The sequence below is a fragment of the Gambusia affinis genome, linkage group LG20, assembly GCF_019740435.1.
Source record: "Gambusia affinis linkage group LG20, SWU_Gaff_1.0, whole genome shotgun sequence".
NCBI classification, from domain to species: Eukaryota; Metazoa; Chordata; class Actinopteri; order Cyprinodontiformes; family Poeciliidae; genus Gambusia; species Gambusia affinis.
This window is the reverse complement of record NC_057887.1, coordinates 8,008,369-8,030,947: the sequence shown is the minus strand read 5'-3', so window position 1 is coordinate 8,030,947 and position 22,579 is coordinate 8,008,369. Positions and strand designations below refer to the sequence as shown.

Sequence of the window (22,579 nt, the reverse complement as noted above, 5' to 3'; positions counted from 1 at the left end):
ATAGTCAAGAATACCAGTGAACACAGTGTCGTGCGGAAAATAAATAGATGACACTTAAACCATTCTCCGGACTCGGTGTTTATTGGAATCAGCGAGAAAAAAAAATAAATACATCTCCACCTAAAAGATGAAAACTTTCTGCAGTGAGGCTTCGACTACAGCACATAAGCTTCAGTTTGTGGATTTTAAATGTTAAAAAGAACCTTTTCTGAAATGAACAAGCTTGGCAATAATGTGTAATTACAAGTGATGTGTACTCACTGAGCAGGAGCTCATGTAAAAAGTCATTAACAGAAATGTGTTTACTGGCTTGTTTTCTTACACCTGTGCTTTCTGCATTTACTCTTCATAAGCCTATAAATATGAACAGTTAAAATACACCGACAAAACAAAACCAGTTCTGATGACATCTGAACAAATAACTTTAGTTGTGTTCAACTTGCTTTTTTTTTTCTTGGACAGAGAACGTTACATGTACTGCATTTTTATGCCAGAACAAACTTTACAAGTGGGAATGTAAAATAGTCAAATAAATGTAGGGGGAAACATGAATTATTTGTCCATTTTTAAAATGATTTAATAAATGTCCCTATTTTTATGAAAGAACATTTGTTTTGATTGCAAATATTACAAACGCAACGTTCTCCCAGCAGTGTATTATACCCTGCCAAATCTCAGGCATCTTCACCTCTTACATGCCAATGATCCTCCCTTTTTTTATGTAGAAAACCTGCAGCGTTTCGCTTCCTTTATACAGAGCAATAAAAAAAGTTAAGGCAAGATGCATCAAACAGAAATCCGAATGCAGGCGTTCCGAATCCACCGGTTCTGGATCAGTCGGCAGCTCCAGAGTTGCTCTGTCTCAGGCATCTTACGCTGGTTGGAGGAGAAGAGGAGAAGGCCGTGGTGGAGGAGGAAGGGACGTGATACCATTGTAATTATTATTTTCTTTTTTTTTTTATATTTTGCAAAAGGTGTCCACTGCTGTTCCTGTTCCCCTCCGATCGCTCCCAATTTGCTAAGTCGCTTCTCTTTGGCACTTAGGCTGGCAGACTCAGCTTCTTTCCTTTGAGAACTGAAACCAGGCAGAGCAGAAACAGCAATAAGACACAGCAATGTTAGAACAGTTGAAATTACTTTAGAGCAAAGGGTTTAGCATTTTAAATCGAAGAGAAAATATTTAAACATGACAAGTTAAGCAAATGGGTACGATAACATCAATTCATTTAGCCCGTTTTCTTCTGCAGTCTCACTGTTAAAAAGGTGCAGTCCAAATGAACAGAAAACACACGGAAAGTAACTTCCTGTGAAATAGCTGATCACACCTGTTGCGCTTCCTCTGACTTAGTTTTTAAAACGCTATATTGAAAAATAAAAATAAAAAGATTTGACCTACCACATTTTCCATCAATAAGGACCAAAATGGACATGATTAAAATCTAGTAAAGCACAGGCTGAGCAGTTTGTGGATCATTTGGTTTTTTTATTTTACTAACATAAAGCTAATATTCACCTCAATTATTGCCAACTCTCATACACATAAAGATGCCATGTGGTACTCGGCATAAAAATGTCAACAGCATATCCTTCAAATCCAAGTCTGAAACATCCCAGATCTCTAGCCCAGTTGCTGCCATTGTCCCAACTTTAATTCCTTTATCCAAGGCCGGATTAACAAGGATTTGGGCCCCTGGGCTGCAGCCAGTTTGGTGCCAAACCCACAACAGAAAAAGTTCTACTAAAGCAAATTACAATACATTAATAAATAGTCCTATACATGAATTGATGCATGGCAGATTGAATGTGTCCCCTGAGCAGTAGCTCCACATTGTTTAAAAAAAAATATATAACTTTGTATTTTAAAATGCTTGGATGTTATTTATATTAATAAAAATCCCAAAATATTAACATAATCTAATATGGGCCTATAAGTTTTATATAAAGAACAATTGAAAACAAGCATTCATTTAAAAAAAATAAAATCAAATCTTTGGAGTCCCCCAAAAGTTGAAGCCCTGGGTTACTGCTCAAGTAAGCCTTTTCTGAAGTCTGGCCCAGCCTCTACCTGCCCTAATGGGATGGACTCTATTTCAGTATGTGGTTATCACAAATGTTCCTTTGCAAGCTGAAACACTCCCAACAGCGAGTTTGGTTACAAGAGAAGCCCGACCTTTACAAACAGAGTGAGGTTCTGTGCTTTGTGACCGAGGAGAAACTGGCTACATAAGATCACACAAGATACATGTTTTACAACATTTATCACCTAAATGCTTTAGAAAAGGTTACACCTTCTTTGTAAAAATTAAAAGCGTTAAAAAAAGTAAAGCTCTCACCTTTTGTTACATACAAATAGAAGAAATCGCAGTATAGGATGGTCTGCACCACTCCTGCCACAATGGCGATCATGTCAAAGAATCCTTCAAAGTAGAACCTCCATATCCAGTTGATGAGGTAGAGGGCCCTGTAGAGTCCTAGAAAGAACAGGTAGTGGGTGGTGATGGTCTCAGCCTCTCCCGTTTTGCTGATCATGAAGAGCTGTGGGAGGATGGCCACCGACTCCAAGTAGATGGAAAATGTCCACAGGATCTGCGGGACAAACAATTCCAGCATGTTTATGACTGAACTGGATAAAAGATCTGCTTTAGAATTGGGTTAGATTACTGACCTCCAGAGGGGAGAAGTCATGATTGACCAAGAAAGCCAGCCCGCCCACTGGGACCACCAGGAACTCCACTCTGAACGTGTCATGGTTCCCATCGTAGGTCGCCTTGAACTTCATGTAGATCAGGTAGACGGTGGCGTAAGCGCATCCGATGTAGATAATCTGCAGGACGACAACAAGCGCACTAGCTTAACGCAAACAGAATCACGCAGGGCGGGAGGATGCGGATCATCCTTCAGCAAACACAGGCGTGTTAGTTCCAGGGTAAGATCCACCTCAGCACTGTGTGCTCACGCCTTGCGGGAAACACTTGTCGCAATGCGATTTACCTTCATTGAGGTGTTGTAGAGGGAGATGAAGGACGTAAGCAGGTCCAGGTAGCGAGTGGTGAAGACCAAGGCAAACAGGACCTGACTCTTTCCAGAAATACCTGCAAGGAGACAGCAGATGGCAGAAACAGGAAGTTAAAGAGTGCATTCTTCTCACAGGAACAAGTAAGAGGAATGCTGCTGCAGTCTGGCACAGACTGTTTTACTGCCAAATCATCAGTATCAAGTGTCTTTTATTAGTGTTGTGTGTGTGTTTTCTTGTCAACACATTACCCTCCATAATTGTTATGGAAGGTAATATGGGCAATATGATCATCACTGATTTGTACCGTCTTTGGCCAGGTAATCAGCTATGTATTGTGCCATGCTCTTCATGTTCAGATGACCTAAATTATTAACACCCATCAGAGGGAGGCAATTTTCATTTGAATGAATGGAAATAGAGTGCAAAGCCTGTAAAAACACACATTTAATTTTAATTCAGACATGAGATATTTTTTAAGAGAGACCTGCCGGTGCCACGATTTGAGCTCAGCCCTGCTGTTTTAATACTTGACCATCAGGAGACACAATTAATACAAGACCAGGAGAGCAGTGAAGTGGAAACACTTCCAACTCTGGATCCAAGTAAATAAAATAAGTGTACAGTACCTTTAAGCAGTTTTGACAAAACTCTTAGCTTTTGTTTTTGAGAAATTACTGATTAAAAAGTATAAATGTCTAATCAACAGACTAGTGCCAACACTAGTAGAGTATCTTTACAATAATACTAACTAATCAGAACTCAACTGTGATGCATTATTAGCAAAAACTGGGTATGCACTCCTAGGGGTGCCACGTTAGAGGGGGCGCCAAAACAATTGTTTCTAGTCCACATTTTCTGTATTTAACAACTGTGTGTCCATGCAAAACCTCCAAGGGAGTGCCTGTAATATTCTTACATACATCTCAGAAAGTACTTAGATGCGTCCCTGTGCATGAGTTTTGTTTTAATATCCAGCTCGCAGGATGGGGATACCGATACTGAAACAGGTCTCTGGAGGTTGGATAAGACCGGGAAAGCTAACGATGTGAGTCAATCTCCTGCAAGCAGCAGTGATAACTCAAGGAGCTGACTGATGCACAGCTGTAACATTTGATCCAAACAAAAGAGAAAAAATATATATATAAAAACACAGCAAACTGCCTCCCGCAACTCTCCAGGACACAGCCAAACTGTGGACTCCGACTGTTACTTCTGAATAGGCCACTGCCACGTCACAGAACACAGAAACCGAACTGCGGTGGGAGAAGCGGTAAAAACGTGGAAGAACTCATTGTAGGTGAATAATAGAAATTTTGAAGGGCCTAACATGTCAAACTAAGAGCAAACTATGCACACTCAGCTGACAACACTTAGGAATCCGGTCGCCACTAAAGCCACCTGCAGGCGTTCATTACAACGTCGCATTGTTCTTCGTAGTAGCAGCAGTGTCGGTATGAAACGTCATATTTTCTGACAGAAACGGTAGCTTTACTGCACCGGGTACTACTAGCAAGTTATAGCTAACGTTAGCTTGGAGCTAATAAGTGAGGTTCAACCAAGAAACCGAGATAAATACTTACATTTTGAACAGACATTTCTAAAACTGAGTTTTGTATGAAAGAAAGAAGAAAGGGGTGTACTCACCGGCACAGGACCTGGTTTTCCATATTTTTAGCAACAAAATGATGATGGCTGCTAGGTGGGACAAGTCGCCGGTTAGCCTGAAAATGTTCATGTTTGAGGAAGCCCCCTCAGTCACCAACCTATCTCAAAACTCTTCGGTGAATTCCGTTCCTCTCCGGCAACACTCCCTTTTCCACCCAGCCCAACTGTAAAGCTGAACACAAACGCGACGCCAGAAAAATACTACGGTATTTAGCTCAGGGGAAAGTAGGAAAATGGCGAGTGGCGAGCGACGTGGCCGGGAGACGTGGCCAACACAGCAGCATCCAATGACAAGCGAGAAAAGAACGAACATTAGCCAATCAAAAAAGCGCACTGCCTCATTTGCGTAATTTATGTCAAGCGAAGCCTGCCTTCCGTTTCAGAAGAAAAGCTCAGTTTTCCTTTATCGGTTCGTACTAGTTGATAATTTCAAGACGACAGCACATTCCGCTGAGCTGTATGGAGGATATATTTGACGTGTCATTAGGATACATGTTGAAGTTGTTTATCAGGAGATGCAAGTGAGAGATGTAGTAAAATGGGCAATCATGAGCAAAAGTTTTGATAGTGACAATTTATGTGGCTTAGATTATTTTAGATACGTTTCTCATAATTTCTTGACATATTTACAGTAAATCATACGTTTCGATGTATATTACCGAGTACATTCGTTTGTATGCATCTGATAAGTCTGCACAACAAAAACTGGAGTTTCAGACTGGTATAAATAAATAAATAAATAAATAGTCATAAAAACTTCTTGGTTTGGCAGTAGACCACCCCTTTTTTGGCAAGAATACTCACTTGGAAGTTTTGTCAGAAACTACAAATTGTCGGATTTGAATGTAATGTCCTTTCATGACACTGGATAAAAACAAATAAAAAACCCCCACAAAAGACAAATCATCTAAAAAATTGTAGTTTTTATTCAGGAACACAACTTTTACTCATAAAAATATCATGGCACATATTTGAATTGCCATTTGGCACCATCATCTGGATCACAAACATTATTTTATGTCAAATGGCTTGGGGAAAAAAAACACAATCAAATAATAATGAAAAAAATTGATTCCAGATTTTTAAATTCAAAACCAACCAATGAGACCATCATATGTCAGAGCTAGACTTCTTTCGTTCTCTTACCTTAGTGTTCCCCCCCTTTTCAGACAGTCAATACAACACAGAGATCATAATGGCTGCTTCGCCTTCCTTTGTGTGCGTAATGACATTAAATCTTTCAAGACCAAATGGCTTCCCATGTAAAATGAACACCGTAGAAATCTAAGCTACCATGCACTCCAGCCATGAGCAAGAAAAAAAATAAATAAATCAAAAGCATCTTGTCCCAGAAAGCAACATCCACAGATACAGATAAAATGAATCAAGATCTAACTGAGTCTGAAACAATTGTACACAAATAAATGTTGAAGACTGCAATGATAAAACAGCAGGAAACTGCAAGTAGCTCTTAGACAACAAAAAAAGAAAATGCAAAAAACTGAATGGTAAAAAACAAAACAAAACAAAAAGGTGGGCTCTTGTCTTTAATTTTGCCCCAGGCCCTAAAACGATTCCGTTTTTTGTATGTTCACTCATATGCATGACAGATTTACAAGTTAACGAGCGAATTTGAGAGCTTTTACTAGTAAATTTGATAAAAAGCACTAAAGGCAGTATTATAAGTTCACATTGTTTTGCTGAACCTTTTCTCGGTAACCAGGAAATGTAAAGAATGTTTTACTTTTTCCATTAGTATTTACAACTGTTGTCATGTGCTAAAAGTAACCAAAAAAAAAACAATGTTTGTCTTCACTGGTGAAGTTAACATTTAAATCTTAACACAAAATACAAGTACCAGACTTTACAGATTAACACTTATGGTGATGATGATATGTCAGAAGAACCAAATTTTTAGTGGCTGTCCCGATAGCCTCACTTATTTTTTTTTTCCCCTTTATTGCTTAAATAGTTGAGGTATCTCTGGATCCAAAAGATCTAAACCACAGCACCTGAGCTTCACGTGCGACTCCCCATTTCCACCCAAGTCGGAAACGGATGACTGCAAGAACGACACGTTTTACATTGCACTAACACCCGTGGAGAAAAAAGAAACCCCTAAAACATTTGGAGAGCATCTGCCCCGACAATCAGTTCCATTCTCACTGAGGAGAATCCCCGGCGTCCTCTGATGCCTTGAGAACAAAAACTGCATCATCCAGTACATAGTAGTCGTTATACATGTCGCCTTCGCAGAGGTACGGCAGTCTGGTCACGGCCTCCAACTCAAAACCTGCCCGCTGGAAAACCTCACTGCACAGATTCGTGACTTGCTCCTCCCACGTCTTTCCCGCGATTTTAAGGTGCTCCTTTGGACGCTCCCACTTCCCTCCTAGGAGATGAGGAGGGGGGAGAAAAAGTAATTTTTATTTTATTTAGATCGGAAATCAAATCAAAAGCATGACTTTGTTGTTGCCCCACTGACCGACTTCAATGTAAGGTTGGAAGGGAAGCACAGCAGCCAAGATGAGTCTTCCCGTCTCGGGGACCAGGGAGCTCCTGATGTCCCGCAGGAGATGCAGAGGATCGTCGCAGCGGTCCAGCAGGTTCAGGCAGCTGATTACATCATACTGGAAACCAGTGTGCTGCCACTCATCTATGCCCAGCAGTCTATGCACAACGAAAGGGCACAAAAACCCTCTTGTCACTCTCTGCTAACTGAAAATAACAATTTAAGTGGGATTGTATTAATAGATAAAACCGCAGAAAGTAATGACATGCTGAAAAAAAACTTAAACAGGTTCAAAAAACATTTCGTCTCTCATCCCAGGAAGTGAGCCATCCTCCCCCCCACTCACGTGTAATTCCTCCTCTGGAGATGCCACTTCATTGGTGGCGAGACCTCAGTAACGTAGACCTGCTTGAAGTGGACTCCCATGACCTCTGTGACTCCTCCGTCTCCGGCTCCAAGATCCAGGAGCCTGTCGGCCTCCCAGTCCGGGCCGATCCGCAGCAACTGCTGGAACTGATCGGCGGAAAAGACGAACATGGAGCCCCGGCCCAGAAAGCTGAGGCGGGCGGCAGATCAGAGAGACGGAAGGCCTCGGTTTGAAACACAAGACACCTGGTAACACTCACCCGTTGATGGAGGTGCGCGACACCATAGGACTGAGGACAGTTGATACCAGAGAGTGATAGAGCTGTGTGAAAAGCCAGCCGGACTTCTCCTGGCTGTGCTCGAGAAACGCCTTGGTGTCAGTGTCCATGTGGCTCTGGACAAACAGGGGGCGCACAGATTCTCCCATCAGGTCCGGACAGCATCGGTACCACTAAACGAGGGCAGGGCAAGGTGGAAGAAAACAAAGCAACAACAAATGACTTCAACTGATCAGATAGTTTGAGCGAAATAGCTAATGGCGAAAATCGGTTTACACATTACATAGTCAGAATTTTAAAACTGATATTGTGTGTAGAGATCCAAAATCTCAGATTTGAAGCTCTTGCTCCAAATTTTTCTGCACATTATACTCAACATACCACTGATACTGTGAAACAACCCCCCTCCATCTGAGATAATTACTGCCAAATTAGATCTAATTATTATCTGTAAGAGTCTGATTGACGTTGTAGTCTTTAAAAGGCATTTTAACTTTCAGACTTTTCCTTTTCTCATTTGCTTATGTTTGGATTCTCTAAAATGGTTTTATTGCTTTACATCTACCTCTGTACTGGTAATAACTGTACTCTGTTTGATTTGATATTTTAAAAGTAACAATGGGTTAAACAAGTAAAGAATTTTTCATGCTACACTAACTTTTATTTGACCAAACTACCTGTCCCCTGACAGGTGTTTTTGTGTGTCACTTCAGACACATCAAAACAGTTTCAGAACATCAAATTTACTTTATTTGACAAAAGTTAACCTTAGTAAATACATAAAACAGTTTCTAATGTTGATTTTATCCACTTATAGGAAAAAGTTATCAAAACTGTAACTATGGGAAAAAATACAGTATGAATAGAGCTTAAATGACAAAAAGAAGAAGTCAGGGCTTAAGAAACAACACATAATGCACTTATCTATAATAAACTGAGAAACAAAGCCATTGACATCCATCAGCCTGGAAAGCATTATAAAGTTATTTATAAGGATGGAGGATGTAAGAGAACCACCGTCTCTTACAATGGAGAAAGGTGGAACCGTCCCAGAGGTGTTGCCAACATAAAAGCGCATTAATGACTCATACAGGAAGCGCTTTGATACATAGAATCGGTGTGACAGCATGGTCAAATATCTTTTTCATCCCAGCCATCCTTACCTCCGGCTGGTCAGCTGTTCCCGCTTCACCCTCGGTCACCATGCTCATAAAGAGCGAGCGGACCAGCGGACTGCGGATGTGTTTCCCTGTCCACATCCTCTTGATGGAGAGCAGGAAGGCCACGTAGCCCAGCACCCAGGCTACAAAAATCAGTGTTCTCAGCTGCACATGACACATAATGGAAGAAAAAAATAAGTCTGAGCGGTGAAAGCTGACAGAAGCAGCTGAGAAGTCGATACAGCGGCCACAGAGAGAGAGATGTGCTTAATAATGAATGGTGACAGGACAGAAGGAGGTGCAAATCGTCACGTCTCCGCTTTCAAAGCGACAACCAAACAAACCTGAGGAGTGCGCGGTGGCTTTAAGGACACCTGCTACTGTTTAATTCTTCTTAATCTTCAGGGGGGGAAACCAACAAACATTGTCTGCTGGGGTAAAACTGACAATGTCCAGTGGGGTTTAAAGCCGAGTGAGTCTCTGCCCTGATAGCCTACAACAAAAACAAGAAGTTACTTCCTCATTTGCGCAATGCGGCGCTACGCAGCTTCTGCGTGGTTGACTTGAAGCGAACAAGCAGATCCAGAAACTGGCTTTTGACCGCCCACCGCCCCTAAAACAGACAGCCATATATAACAGTTTTACAAGCCAGTTTTTAAAGCAAAAAAAGTCTAATTTAACATAAGAAACTGAGCAGAAAAAGGACAATCTAATACAAAACAAGCAACATTAGTTTGAGAAAATAGTTTTGGACTTGTTTGTCGTTGGACGCTCACGCGGACATCCCGAAATGACCTTTTTTATTATAAAAATAATTTTCAAAGGTAAAACCCACATATCTTGTTATTCATATATATTCTATTCTATTCTATTCTATTCTATTCTATTCTATTCTATTCTATTCTATTCTATTCTATTCTATTTTCTTCGTGGAGGACAAACAAACATGCTCTTATATTAGTCGTCGGGTATCAGATTTAATAATGAAAGAGAAAATTTTAATTACCTTTGGTGGGGGTAATCCGTATGTCGTCCATATATGCTCACTTAATAAATAAATAAACAACCTCGAAATCTTATGGTGGTTTAATTTCAATACGGACAAACAGAATACCCATCATGAGTTCGAATTTATTAAAATGTATTTCCATGACAATAGAAGATCAAATACATGTTTCCTATTTCAGTCATGCCAAGGATACGACGAAAAAAGATTTTCTTTTTGAACTGTTTTCAATTTTTTTTCTTCATTATTTATTAATTTATTTGACTTTGTTTCACGTTAGAGCATCTCAGCAAGCGCCCGACTCTTCCAAATATTGTTTTCTGAAACAGCTGTATTGTGAAGCCAGCAGATGTCGCTGCCACACAACTACTACACCTACGGTAAAGCAGCGGTGTAAGCTAAAGTGCTCAAAATAGTAGCATTTTTCGGCGTCACTCTCATCATACTGATTGTTTAAATATAATAAATAAAGTCTTCTTTTTCAGCATGCCTCGTATTTACACTAGACGCAGACAGTGGTTGGAGTTCTGTCCACTTTGTATTTAAGCGCTATGGTCTGAACGGTACTGTAAAGTTAGGAAAGTTATAGCCATGACAGGAAACAGATTACAGACATTACATCTTGCCTTTATATATATGAAGACCAAAGATTTAAAACACTTAAATATTTGGACAGCGTATTGGACAGGTAGTCCAATACGCATGCATAAGAGACACGCAGTGGAAAACAACGCTATCGTTAAAAAATAATAGCAAGAAAACGGGGTTTTAAACTTCTTTAGGCGCGTCAATCACGAGCATTATTTTCAAAGCAAAGCGGAAGTACCTCGTGTCGTTTTGTTCCACTTGACGCTCCTCAGTCTCGTGCGGCTCAGTGAGTTGCGCTCCTCGACTGCGTGTCGTCGGCAGGTGAGAACTCTGCTTTACTTTCTATTATTGTCCTGCTAAAAACGGCACCGACTTCATTAGAGAACAGCGGTGTTCGGGAATGGCATTGGAGTTTGACTTATCCAGTCGGAACTAGAAACATCTTGACAGTAAGGGACAGCAAGTGAGGGGAACCACTGGCTGAGGTACTGCCTAGAATCCTTCACAAATGTTCTGGTTTCCTCGTGCGACCTGTGGAACTTATAAGATAACTTTTAAATTAGACTTTACGTATTTACGTAGTTATTGTTTTATTGTTTAGAATACACACATGCGAACACACACATTTATATATGAATATAAGGAGTCAACACTTAGATTAATCTTTGTTGCGACTCTGAAGTTGTTCTAGGGTAGATTACGTGCTTTATCGTGTATCAGTGAAGTTCCACTGTAGCTCCCCAGGGATAACAAGCCAGGTTTGGAGCCCTTGTTTACATTCTGGCCCATGTTAAGCAGGATCTGTGCAGTTGTTTACGGCCTGGCAAGGTGCCTCACTGCTTTTAGATCATGTGTCAGTGCAGAGACATGCATTGGCATCTGCTGCAGGGCGCAGTGCTGGACCACCAGCTGACGTGATACTAACTGAACCATGCGTGTTGGCCATCACCAGCCGGTTCTGTTCTACTGTATCTTCCTTTGTTTGTTTACCATTCCGCACCTCAGGTTTGTTTTTAATTCCAGCCTGATTTTCTGTCAAAGGCAGAGGAAGATAAATCCCCAGAGACAGTGTTTATGTCCTCACTTCTTTTGGTTTGGTTAGTTTCCTTTTGTCGTGGCTTTGCACAGAATATTCCAGTTGGTTTTAAGCAGCTGCTGGCTCTATGTCGCTATTACAGCTTAAGCCCCTTTGTCAGACTTCACAAACTAGCAAAATGCCTCACATTACAAAAGAAGATTCTCTGGCTAAGTTGTTATCAATGGAGCAAGACCTTTTTGCCACAGAGGAAGAGAAACAGATTAGTTTTAAGCTTGTGACAGAGCAAGTTTCCTGCATTTCTAAAAACAATGGCTGTGTCAAGTTAATCTATCATTGTTTTACTCATCTTTTTTTCTGCTTAAATGTATAATTGGCAGTAAGGGAAAAAAAAATCTTTCATTCGATTCCGTTACTTCTTCCACCAATTATTGACTGAACATTAAAAGTAGCTGTTGCTCTTATTGTGGGAGATTTGTCCTGTTGGAACATGAGAAGTACAGTTAGTGGTATAAAAGTACACTGAGGTGATAAAAGTTCCTGTTTCAAAGCAGCTAAAATTATTATCAAAATGGTTTTCTAGTCCACAGATTTGTTAGCAAAGCAAAGTTACAAGGTGCTAACTGTTCTCCATGAAGCCGCAGATCACATTCTGGGATCAGAGGTTGCAAGCAGAAGAGTGTTTGCATAAAAGCTGACTCAAATCACCAGGAACTTGCCCACTTAGTGTGAATAAAAGACCTCAACTGATTTCCAAAATCCACCGGAAGCCAGTGTAGAAAGTATAACCCCTGGAGTGATACGAGTTTGTTTATTGGACTTAGTTCGGAGTCTGGCTGCTGCGTTCTGAATAGCTTGCAGAAGTGAAATTATTTATCTGTCTAGACTGGCAAAAAGAGAATCGCAGGAGTGTAAATGCGATGACGCAAAGGCATCAATAATGTTCCTTAGAACTGCTCCGGAGACTATGACGCGTATTTTTTTTTAGAAATGATTCTTAAATGGAAAAAACAAAAGTGAGGAGTAGATTTCAAGTTCGAGTCAAAGTCTAGCACTACCTAAGAGTCAACACAAAGTCAACACACCTGTAGCTGTGCAGCTTAGCTAAACTGAAACTAAATGACAACCCAGAAAGCATACAGTGTTTTTAATGCCACTGTATTTTTGTTTTATTTACTGTTCCACTTTTCAGTTAGCTGTAATGACTGTTTAAAATGGGTCCTTCTTGAAACTGAGACATCATGGCTCAGTGAGAGCTACCTGTATAAATAAAGGTGAAATAAATAAAAGAAGTCTCAATAATAATGTTGTTGAACATCCGATACGGACTTGCTTATTTTTCTGCAAAGCTGTGCCTGTACCTAGACCTGAAGAAAACATTAAATAGATCCAATAAATGCATTTATTCAAGGTTTTTTGTAGCTGCAAACCCGAGTTCCTCTGTCTAATTCTCAAACTTCTCATAAAGGAAAATTTGCTCCTCAGATTTTACAGCTGAACTTTTTTTTTTTGTCTGCAGTAGTGGAGCTTGCCCATGTTTAGGTTTTGTGTTAAGCATAAATATATTAATAAAAAGTCACTTCTTTATATATTTTTATGTAAATTACCTTTAGATTTAAAGTGTCCGATTCTCACAGACCAGCTGTTCGTCCCATTGCGATTAGTGGGAAATTGTCTCCAGGCTCCAAAAACTCTGTTGTAATTTTAATTAGTGATACCACCCTTCAAAGTATTTGTTTTAGGTGTGTTCACAGGCGTGCATGCCTAGTAACTATGTTATTGATTATGTCTCCATGTCGTATTTCAGCTGGCCCTGTGCAATGTAATGCCAGGTGGGGCTACTGCTGCCACCTTCATGCTAACAGAGATGGATTATGAACATCATGTGAGCTCTGCAGAAAACTAAACCATCATCACTGAGCAGAGATAATGGACCCAAACTTCAGATCCAAGAGGAAGGCTACATCCTTGACCAATCAACGTGATTTTAGATGAAACTAAACCACTACGATGACCGTATTAATTCAACAGCTACCTGTTAAAATGCTGACAGAAGTTTGCTGAACACCTTCGCCTCGGGAATTATTGGAGCGGCAGAGGAACAGTCAGCTTTGCCTCAGTCCAGTGGACAAGCTGTGCATCTATGGTTTCATCTGCAGCCATGGGGAAGGAACAGGACCTGCTGGTGGCGGTGAAGAACGGAGATCTTCTGCAGGCTCACAAGCTCCTCTCTAAAGTCAAGTGCAACAAAACCAGTGAGTATGAAGCCCGAAGCGACAGATTATGCTCTGGTGTGTACAGTTATTGTTTCCACTTGGAAATGCTACTGCTGCTGTGGTTATTTTTTTCTTTTGGAATAACCACAGTAGCAGGTTTGGCTGTGGACTGCAAAATGAGAGCTAGATAAATGATTTAAGCGAAGCACACTGTCAAACTCCTTCATCCAAATTCTGCATCTTGTGAGGTTTAAAAGGAAATGGCTTTTTTTTTTCATATTTTCCAACTCAGGCAACAAGCATGTTTTCTTTTACCGTTGTGTTGTTCTAAATGAAAGAGCACATCCTTGTCTGCAGCTAGGGGAATGTTAAAAGTGGTTCTGCTTGGTTTGGGACTTCTCTGTGTATCCATTGCAGATACGATGCTGCAGGCAACAATACAGGGGATGGAGAAAGTTTCCTGGTATTTTATGGAGTTGAATACAAAAGGTGTCCTGGACGATTCCTACTTCAAAGTTATAGGCTTTGGAATGTTGATTATTTTAAGGCAAGAAAAGCTGCACTGGATGTTAGTCTTTTTGTGCCATGTCTCGGGTGTAGGTCTTGAGTTCTAATGCTTGAACCCATCAGTTTTTAATGATCATCAGGGATTCTGAAGGCAAAGGTTTAATTCCCAAAAACTCTGAAGCAGTTTTTTTCTGAAATGTATTCCTATATCTGGTGGTGCCTATACCTCCTTTCAACTATGACCAATTTTCCAGGCCCACCATTGTAAAACATTCTTATCGTCATGGAGGTTTTGGAGTTCTTTCACAGAAACTTTGGCTCGTTTCTTCTCTGATATTGTCCTTACCCTACTTAGCGGGTAAATATTATGAAAAGCAAACCGTTCCTTCTCGATCTGGAAGACACTCCTCTCCAGAATTTGGTTTTCTTGGTTTTGAAATGCTTAAGTGCACAAAATCAAAAGAACTTCCTTTTTGTTTTTTTACTTTTGTCTTGTTGGAGATGGCACTATAGTCCAAGTTTTTGTTTACATTTTATTTTGCTGTTAGTAATAAATTGATACTAAATATTATTGAAATTAGGTTTCGTTTCAGTTTTGGAAGACAGATAATCATTTAGAAGAATTGATTGATCCAAAAGTCAAAGGACTAACAGAGGTTACCAATGGTGACCCTACTTGATCAGGTTCCTTGCTTACCATATCTTCATTTACATTAGCTGCAAATAATAGCCAATATTGATGCATACCAATGGTATTTTTAGTTTTTTAAAAAGCAATTAGATGGAGCTGTACGTTTTAAGATTTTGTTCAAAGTCATCGTCAAGATCTCCTTGAGAGACCGTTACATTTTCCTGTCTGGCATTGTCTCAGTCCTGCTCTCACTTGAACCTACAGCTTTCAGCTGATTCTCGAGAACTGTCAGGGCAGAATCAATGGCATGCTCATTTGTCAACTTGGACGGAGCGACGAATGTCCAACAACAGCAGCAGATCAGATGCTGCAGCTGCCAGTGAGGGATTCGCCTCGCTCTCTCCTATTTACAGAACCCTGTCGATGAGCAAGGATTGACTGGCTTGTGGTGATGACCTCCTTTGAAAGGCTGCAGAAACACCCATTCCAAAAATAAAGTTATAGCATGAGTGCCATGGCTAGCTGCTGCTTAGTAGCTTAAACGTCATCCTAATATTGTTCAGAGAACTTTCTTGTACTCTGGTAACCTCATTTTACCTGACAAGTCCAACAGAATCCCATAAATGCTATTTTTAAGGGTGACCATGGTAGAAGTTCATCCTGTAACTGGTGTCCTTGAGCAAGAGATTTCAGCTGCCATCCCTGCTGGAGCTGGTCAGAGGACCCGGTGGCGCCGGTTCATGGTAGCTTCACTTCTGTCAGACAGTTTGTTAATTATGTTGTCAAGTCCCACTTAATTGGTTCATAACTACCGTATTGTTTAGATTGACATCGAAACTCCTCATGTGGACACCTGTTGTAAGCCACCCCTCCGTTTTTTTTTCTGTTGTTTTTTTCCCCCCACTTTTATTTGCCTCATTACCAAAGTGAAAAAAAAGAGGTCAAGTGCAGTAATTAAAACAACACCCTAATAAAAGAACGGCAATTGCTTGCTCATTTGAAAGAGCCTTTCGGTGACCTCATTGTAAATTTCATTGTGAGTCTGATGGCAAAAGCCTGTCAATTAGTGCAAATCCTTTGGGGAGGTCAGGTAGTTTTTAGTTTTTATGGCTGTCAGGCAGACCCAACATTCCCAAACCTTCAGGAAAAACCTTAGGTAGGGTGTAGGGTGCATCAGAAGAGAAAAGCATATTCTCATGCTCTAAATGTTTTTGGGTAGAGGGGCTCACTGATGGCTAAGGAATGATGAGCAGGCAGTAGATCAGTAGTTCTTGGTACTGTGTTAGGTGCTCCCCTAATGTTACTTGTGGTGCTGTTAGTGAAATGCAGACAAAATGGCATTATTATTTGTAAAATAAGTGTGAATAAATAAACTTAAGTAAAACTAATAAGCAGATAAAGCCAGACACATACATTGTTCAAGAACAAACCAATGTGAGTTGGTTTGCTCTGTGACCAGCTACCATTAACAATAAAAGCTGATCACAGTGTGTTTCTTTTCATTTTGCACTTTTAATCTTTTTATAAGCAACGTGTTCACTAAAATGTGCTATGTAATACTTCATGTTCAAAAGATTGGCGATACAAATATTCAGAAGTACAAATAAACTTTTTGTTGGAGCTATCACAAGTTTCATGTTGGATTGTGGGCTGCCTAACTCCCAGAGAACTTTATGATCATTTTTGCACTTCAAACCAGGAAATTTAAACTTTTAAGTAAAAAATATTACAAATAATTAAACTGCATCCTTCAACTAAATCCATTGTGAATTTATGGGAAGTAGTATTTATTATTTTCTCCTCTTAGTTTTTATGGCATAACAATGACGTGACCTGAAAACATCCAGGTCTTGTTGCATTGTTGTTTTAGAAAGTCTGCAGAGATGGTGGTACTTTGAAAACTTGGTATTTACTTGGATCGTACTTGTTGGAAAGATTTGGGAGCCACTGCACTATGTGACCTTCAGTGAAACAAAGAAATTATAAACTATTAAAACAGTTTTTCTAGATGTGGCGAATTTAGCCAAACTCTTAAGTCTTTGACAACTAAACAGGCATGAGAATGTAGGATACAAAACTGAGTCGTTTGTTTCACGCTACGTCCAACAAAGGGGTTTAAATGACAAGATATATGTGCTCTGAGCTCCTGTTGGTTGCATAGACCTCACTGTAAAGCTGACTGGGAGCTGCCAGGAGGAGATTACCTTCACCACTGAGGGTGACTTGATGCACATGCAGCTGAGATGGGAGGTTTCTTTTTCAATCAGCCATCTGCTGACATCAGGTTAGGGCTCAGTCAATACAAGTGGACTTACTGCCTCTTTTTGCTTAGCATATGCAAGCCCAGTTTGTGTAAAGTCACAGTTAAAAGTTAGTACATGCTTTTATTGGTTTCAGTGTTTAGTGTTCCAGTTCTTAAAATAAAATGTAACATGCTTTTTTTTGACATTGTGTATGCAAATACCACATTCAAATTAAATATAATCCTTCAAGGTTCTTCAAAGAATAAAAAAAATATATGTATAAACACCCACAATGTAAAAATATGACGTTGCCAAGAGTTTGGTTTTTAGGTGATTTTTATTCTTGTTGTTAAATTAAGCAAATGGTTGCTTTAACAACCATTGTTTTTTATCAAACCTTATTCAGTTTTAAACAGTGCTCCAACTTGAATTGGATTTTCAGATGACTGCACATTTTTAAGACTGAAGTTTCTAATCCATGAAACATTTACTCTGTTTATTGAAACAGAAAACAAGGATTTTGATTTGGAAATCTGGAAATTGGAAATTGCTGATACCTCTTCTCGTGATTCTCATGAGCTGGAGATATCGTAACGCCCCTATTTTTTAAAGACAAGACTTAATCCTGCTGCAACCAAGGTTGCCATTTTATGGCAATTAATCCTGATATCAAATTATTTTTGCTGTAGACTGATAGACTCCTGAAGTCTGTAGGAGATGACACCTATTGTCCAGCGCTTCTCACTCTTCTGCTTAAAGTGAGTAAAGCCAAAGAGCCTGCCCTCTCCAGAGAGGGAGTGAAGTTTTGGCTGTTGTGCAACCCTCCATGAATGGGGGCCATTGAAGATGAACATTTTTTTTTTTTTTCAAACATTTCCATGATTGCAATGTGTTTTTGTTTGGCAGGCAGATGATCCAACCCTTTCTTCTGTCATGCCGAATATAAAGCCTTTCGGCACTTCAGCTGTTCAAAGCATCTCATTTGACTACAGTGTTGTGATCTATTGAATGATATGGGCATCATTTTGATATTAACTGGACACACCAGCTGATGACATTTCGCTATACATTAAGAAATGTTTGCAGTTTATGTTGGAGTCATTATTTTGTAGTTTTTGTTAGTGGATTTGGATTATTTTTTCATCCACCGTGAGTCGACCGTCTATCCAAAGGTGTTACTGGGGAATGGAGAGCTTTAGCACAAAAAGAATATTTAACATGGAACTGATATGGTTTTTTTTTGGAAAAAATGTGTTCAGATTATCGAATTACTTTGATTTTAATCTAATAATCTCCAAAAATGTCCAGAAATCCAACATCTGAAAACTTGCTTTAATGGCACTTATCCTACTAACCAAGCAGCGTAAGAGTCAGACCAAGAATTTAACAGAGGCTAACTAATCTTGGACCCTTTTTAAAAGCAACTTAAAACATTGACATACTCCATCGCACCCTCAGGGGACTTTTAATTCAGGTTGAGACTGGGTTGCCTTCATGGGAGGATATTTAAACCACACCTCCTTCTCCCTCTCTCTCTCTCTCCTAAAGTGTCCTGAGGCAAAAGACTGAAGGACTTCTTGCCTCCAATTGCAAATGATTACAGGTCAGCTCTTCTCTGATGATCTCTGATTGTGAATCAGAGGCGAGACATAAAAACCGCAGAGGTAAAAGGTTGAGAGGAGTGGTTATGGTTTAACAAAATCTTATAGCTTAACATGTACAAAGGAATACTACCATTTTCTTAACTTTTGCCTCGTTATTTACACAAAGTGTGCTACTTTTTTGAGAGCTGTATTCCACTCTACCTTTTCATATGAGCCAGCTTTCTGCCAGATGAAGATGATAAGCTCCACTTACAGTACCACCTTGGCTAATTGTCATTTGGAGGCCTTCTCGAAGCTGGCTAGCAGCAACTACTCTCTACACCTGGTAAACAACTTTCTCAGGGATTTAGTGTGAAAACATTCAATGCATATATAATAGAATCCAGAAGCAGAAAGACACACAAACCATGTGCAGTAACGTAACGCAACGTTAACCTCAATTCAGCTTTTGATGTTGTAGCGCTGTGTAGCGCTGATGGCAGCAGTTTAAAAGATTCATGGAGAGAGTGTGAGGGTTCTCCGCCAATGATTGGTGTCACCACTGTTTTTTTCATGCTCCCTCACCATCCTCAGAAAGTTAGGGAATGATCAGTATATTTGCAAAGTGCTATTTGCTGTTTTTTTGTTGCAGGCATTATTTTGTTTGGCACTTATTTCTTGAGTTGCTAATAAATGTGTGCTGTTGGTTAGAACGTCATGAGCTACAGAGGTGCTGGACTGTATTCATACTCTCCAGTAGACTCAGAAATGGAGCTTGGGTGACAGATGGTGTTATTTGTGCCCACGATGGTCCGTCAACTCCTACAGACAACCATGTGGAGCCCATATTTTTTCTGATGGCGGTGATTTTGTACGTCTGCAGCAAACATAAATCTGCTGTTCAAAAGGTGGTGCTAAAACACACAATTAAAAAAACAAAAAGACTGATAGTCAGTAGATGACTAGCTTGAGTAAATTACAGTTACACACATTTATTTCTATTTAACCCCAGGATCTGCAAAGGCCTAAACTTTGTGTTGACCTTGTGGGTGAGAAATTGCTTACCTTGAAAAGCTTTCCTTGCTCTTTTTTCTTCTTGGTCTCTTTTGAATGGACAAGGACGTCAGAGTCCATAAGGGATTACGAAAATGTGAAGACCCAATTTTTATATCTCATGAATACTCAAATAGTTGAAAATAACAAGAATAGGATGAATACAATTTTGTCCCCCATCATCATGGTCATCAGATCCTGGATTTTCAGTCTAAAATATTTGCTGTTTAGCTGGAAGCTTCCCTGTGGTGGATCTTGAATGTTTTTTTTTTACAGCCTTAAGCTCTCTTCTCAGTTGAGCAGAAATGTAATGCATGCATGTCTACAGACCCATGATTTATGAGTGGATATATGTGCTTCAAAAGTGTTGGTGTCATTTTTCACTTTGCACAGTGCTAGTTTAGCCGCTTACCCCTGCATCCAATTAGTAGTAACCAAGACACACCCAGGTTCTTTCTCCTGTCTCTTGCAACCCCACCCCCCACCCTTTAGTCTTCTGCTTTGAATTAGGAACTACCCATCTGTCCTAATGTCAGATTAGAAGTCTGTTCCTCTTAAGAACACCTAAGAAGACTCGTGGTAGGTACGGTTGCATTCAAACATTAAATAGAGTTGTTGTCACTGGCACACGTGTAATTTCGTTGTTTATTCCCCCCTTCCTTCCATTTCATGTGGAGTATAGGGGTGGTGTAGTTCGCCCATTAGCTAACCAGATAACTTGGATAAACAACATTGACTGGCTAGCAGGCATGCAGTCTGTGAAAGGCTTTGGTTTTACCTGCTCTTGCTTTGTATCGCACTCACTCACACACGCCACACACATGCCAATCCTGAACCTGAACCTTTACCTTCCGTGACAGATGGGGTAGCCTGTCTAGGATTGCTCGGGAATTTACCAAAGGAATTACCTTGTGTGTCAGAGGATTTGGGTGTGTGTGCATGTGTGTGTGTAGGTTTTCAGTCGAAAGCATAATTTAATTTAGCATTACCAACCATTTATTGCTGCCCTTAGGCTGCACATAGTTCAGTCTGGAACTTGTCTTCTTCTGGTTCTTCTCTTTACTTTTGAAACTAAAAAAAAAAAAAAAAGAAAGAAAGAAAGAAAAAAAGTTGCCAATCAGGCAGGGGTTGGAAAATAGTGTTGGCTCTGTTGTTGGTCAAAAAAACCTGACAGAATTTTTATGTGCGTCCTCTGATGTCGCTAACGCAAAGATGTCAGACTCTCTGTGGGGTTGCTTTTGCAACAAAGCCAATATAATTGTCTTACAAAAAGTTTTTGGTCTCGTGTGTGTGGGTGTGTGTGTGTGTGTGTGTATGTACTTGGGGCGACACATGTTCTGGTTGCAGGGGGTGGATGGGGATGTCTACCATCTGGGAATTGAGCCGTCTCAGTCTCTGGCAGGGTTAATAGTAATCAGCAATGGAAAATCCTGTTTTGCTATTCTACAATTTTTTTCTTTTCTTTTCTTGCTTTGCTTTCTGCCGTCGTAACACTGTAATGAGAAATGTCGGAATAACAGCGTACTCGTTACGAATGAATTTCAAATATGATAGGAACAAGTGAAATTTATTTAATGGGCTTCTCTCGGTAGTTGTGAGAATCTTATGAATCTTGTATGTGGGTTATGCAAATGACCAAATTATATCTTATTTTAAAATTATACCATGGTGTCAGCATTTCTCATGTTCATCCAGGACACTAATATCATTGTAGACACATAAGTTTTATGGAAACAACAAGGCATTTTATGAGATGATGTTTGACTATTTGATATGTGGCATTTCTCTGACTGGTGATCAGCAGGTTATGGTACTTTGAAAGAAAAATTTTATTGGTCCAAGCAGGAATTTGGAATCAGCATACATCTCTTTACAGACAAGACTCAAAAAACATTTTCACTCAGGAATATACAACTATCTGTGAACAGCAACAGATAAAAAACAACTCCTATTTCCTTTTCTTTCCTTTCATTTAGGTGTTAGAAGCAGGACACAGCCAATCTCTGTGAGAGGAAAATACAAGTCAGGTTCATGAAGAGTTTACCTGCTTCAGTGTATTTGTTGCACCACTTATTCTGCCTCATTACCACTGCGACTTCGGAGATGCAGAGTTGTCTTTAGTATCTGCTGAATGCTGTGGTTTTGCCATAATCACGTTATATTATAAACACATTTTTCACAATGCCAAAAGTCCATCTCAGTAATAGCTGCTTAATGTTTCTGGTCGCTTTTCTTTTAATCAAAGACTGAGGTGAAAACAGTCACATCAGTCATTTGTTGGACTGTCTAATTTGGCAGTGTGAGTTGATCCCTAAAGAAGCTTTAAAACCAATTGAAAGCATTTGCTTCAACCAACTGTTCACACGTTCTAATTTGAAAGCAAGTGCCAAAGCCTTGAGGCCTTTTCCAATTATGCTGCTATGGTCTAATAAATAACCATTGATTAGACATTGGTTGCTTTGGTTTGTGACCTACTCTGGCTAATTAACATTCATGTGAATATGGAACTTTTACCGACCACCAGCACAAGTTCACACTTTTCGTGTCCTTAATGGAATCCTGAATTTTATAAACAACTAAATCAAGTTTCTATATGAATCATACAATCACACACAGCTGTCTTACTCTTTTTGTTGGAAAGTAATTTTTAGTCTAACCATATATCATCACTATATCGCTTTTTTCCAGCTCACAAAACTGTCTTGTTCTTACGCAAGTC

General features: G+C 39.8%; 3 protein-coding genes across 7 annotated transcripts in view; 1 reads left to right on the top strand and 2 right to left on the bottom strand.

Moving 5' to 3' along the window:
- The window catches only part of LOC122823197 (caskin-2-like), a 62,930-nt gene that overhangs the window by 1,444 nt on the left and 38,907 nt on the right, over positions 1-22,579 (top strand). For 2 of the 4 annotated variants that reach the window (XM_044102580.1, XM_044102578.1), the window contains exon 2: positions 13,435-13,882. In XM_044102580.1, the coding sequence (XP_043958515.1) occupies positions 13,771-13,882 (112 nt within the window). In that variant the 5' untranslated portion in view covers positions 13,435-13,770. Of the gene's footprint in view, positions 1-10,857; positions 11,077-13,434; positions 13,883-22,579 lie in introns of those variants that run through there. The other 2 variants (XM_044102577.1, XM_044102576.1) reach the window with 2 other exon arrangements.
- Positions 61-4,972, bottom strand: kdelr2b (KDEL endoplasmic reticulum protein retention receptor 2b). Its single transcript, XM_044102585.1, has 5 exons — positions 4,661-4,972; positions 2,992-3,092; positions 2,666-2,824; positions 2,334-2,586; positions 61-1,075 (listed from the first exon to the last, which is right to left on the bottom strand). The coding sequence occupies exons 1-5, from the start codon at positions 4,749-4,751 to the stop codon at positions 1,041-1,043; spliced, it is 639 nt and encodes a 212-aa protein (XP_043958520.1). The 5' UTR covers positions 4,752-4,972; the 3' UTR covers positions 61-1,040.
- mettl9 (methyltransferase like 9) lies at positions 5,585-9,598 on the bottom strand. Of its 2 annotated transcripts, XM_044102584.1 has the most exons (6): positions 9,342-9,598; positions 9,001-9,162; positions 7,820-8,010; positions 7,540-7,749; positions 7,167-7,351; positions 5,585-7,073 (listed from the first exon to the last, which is right to left on the bottom strand). In XM_044102584.1, the coding sequence occupies exons 2-6, from the start codon at positions 9,094-9,096 to the stop codon at positions 6,844-6,846; spliced, it is 912 nt and encodes a 303-aa protein (XP_043958519.1). In that variant the 5' UTR covers positions 9,097-9,162; positions 9,342-9,598; the 3' UTR covers positions 5,585-6,843. The 2 variants fall into 2 exon arrangements, with proteins under 2 accessions (XP_043958519.1, XP_043958518.1); XM_044102583.1 differs by lacking the exon at positions 9,342-9,598 and having other exon boundaries at positions 9,001-9,317.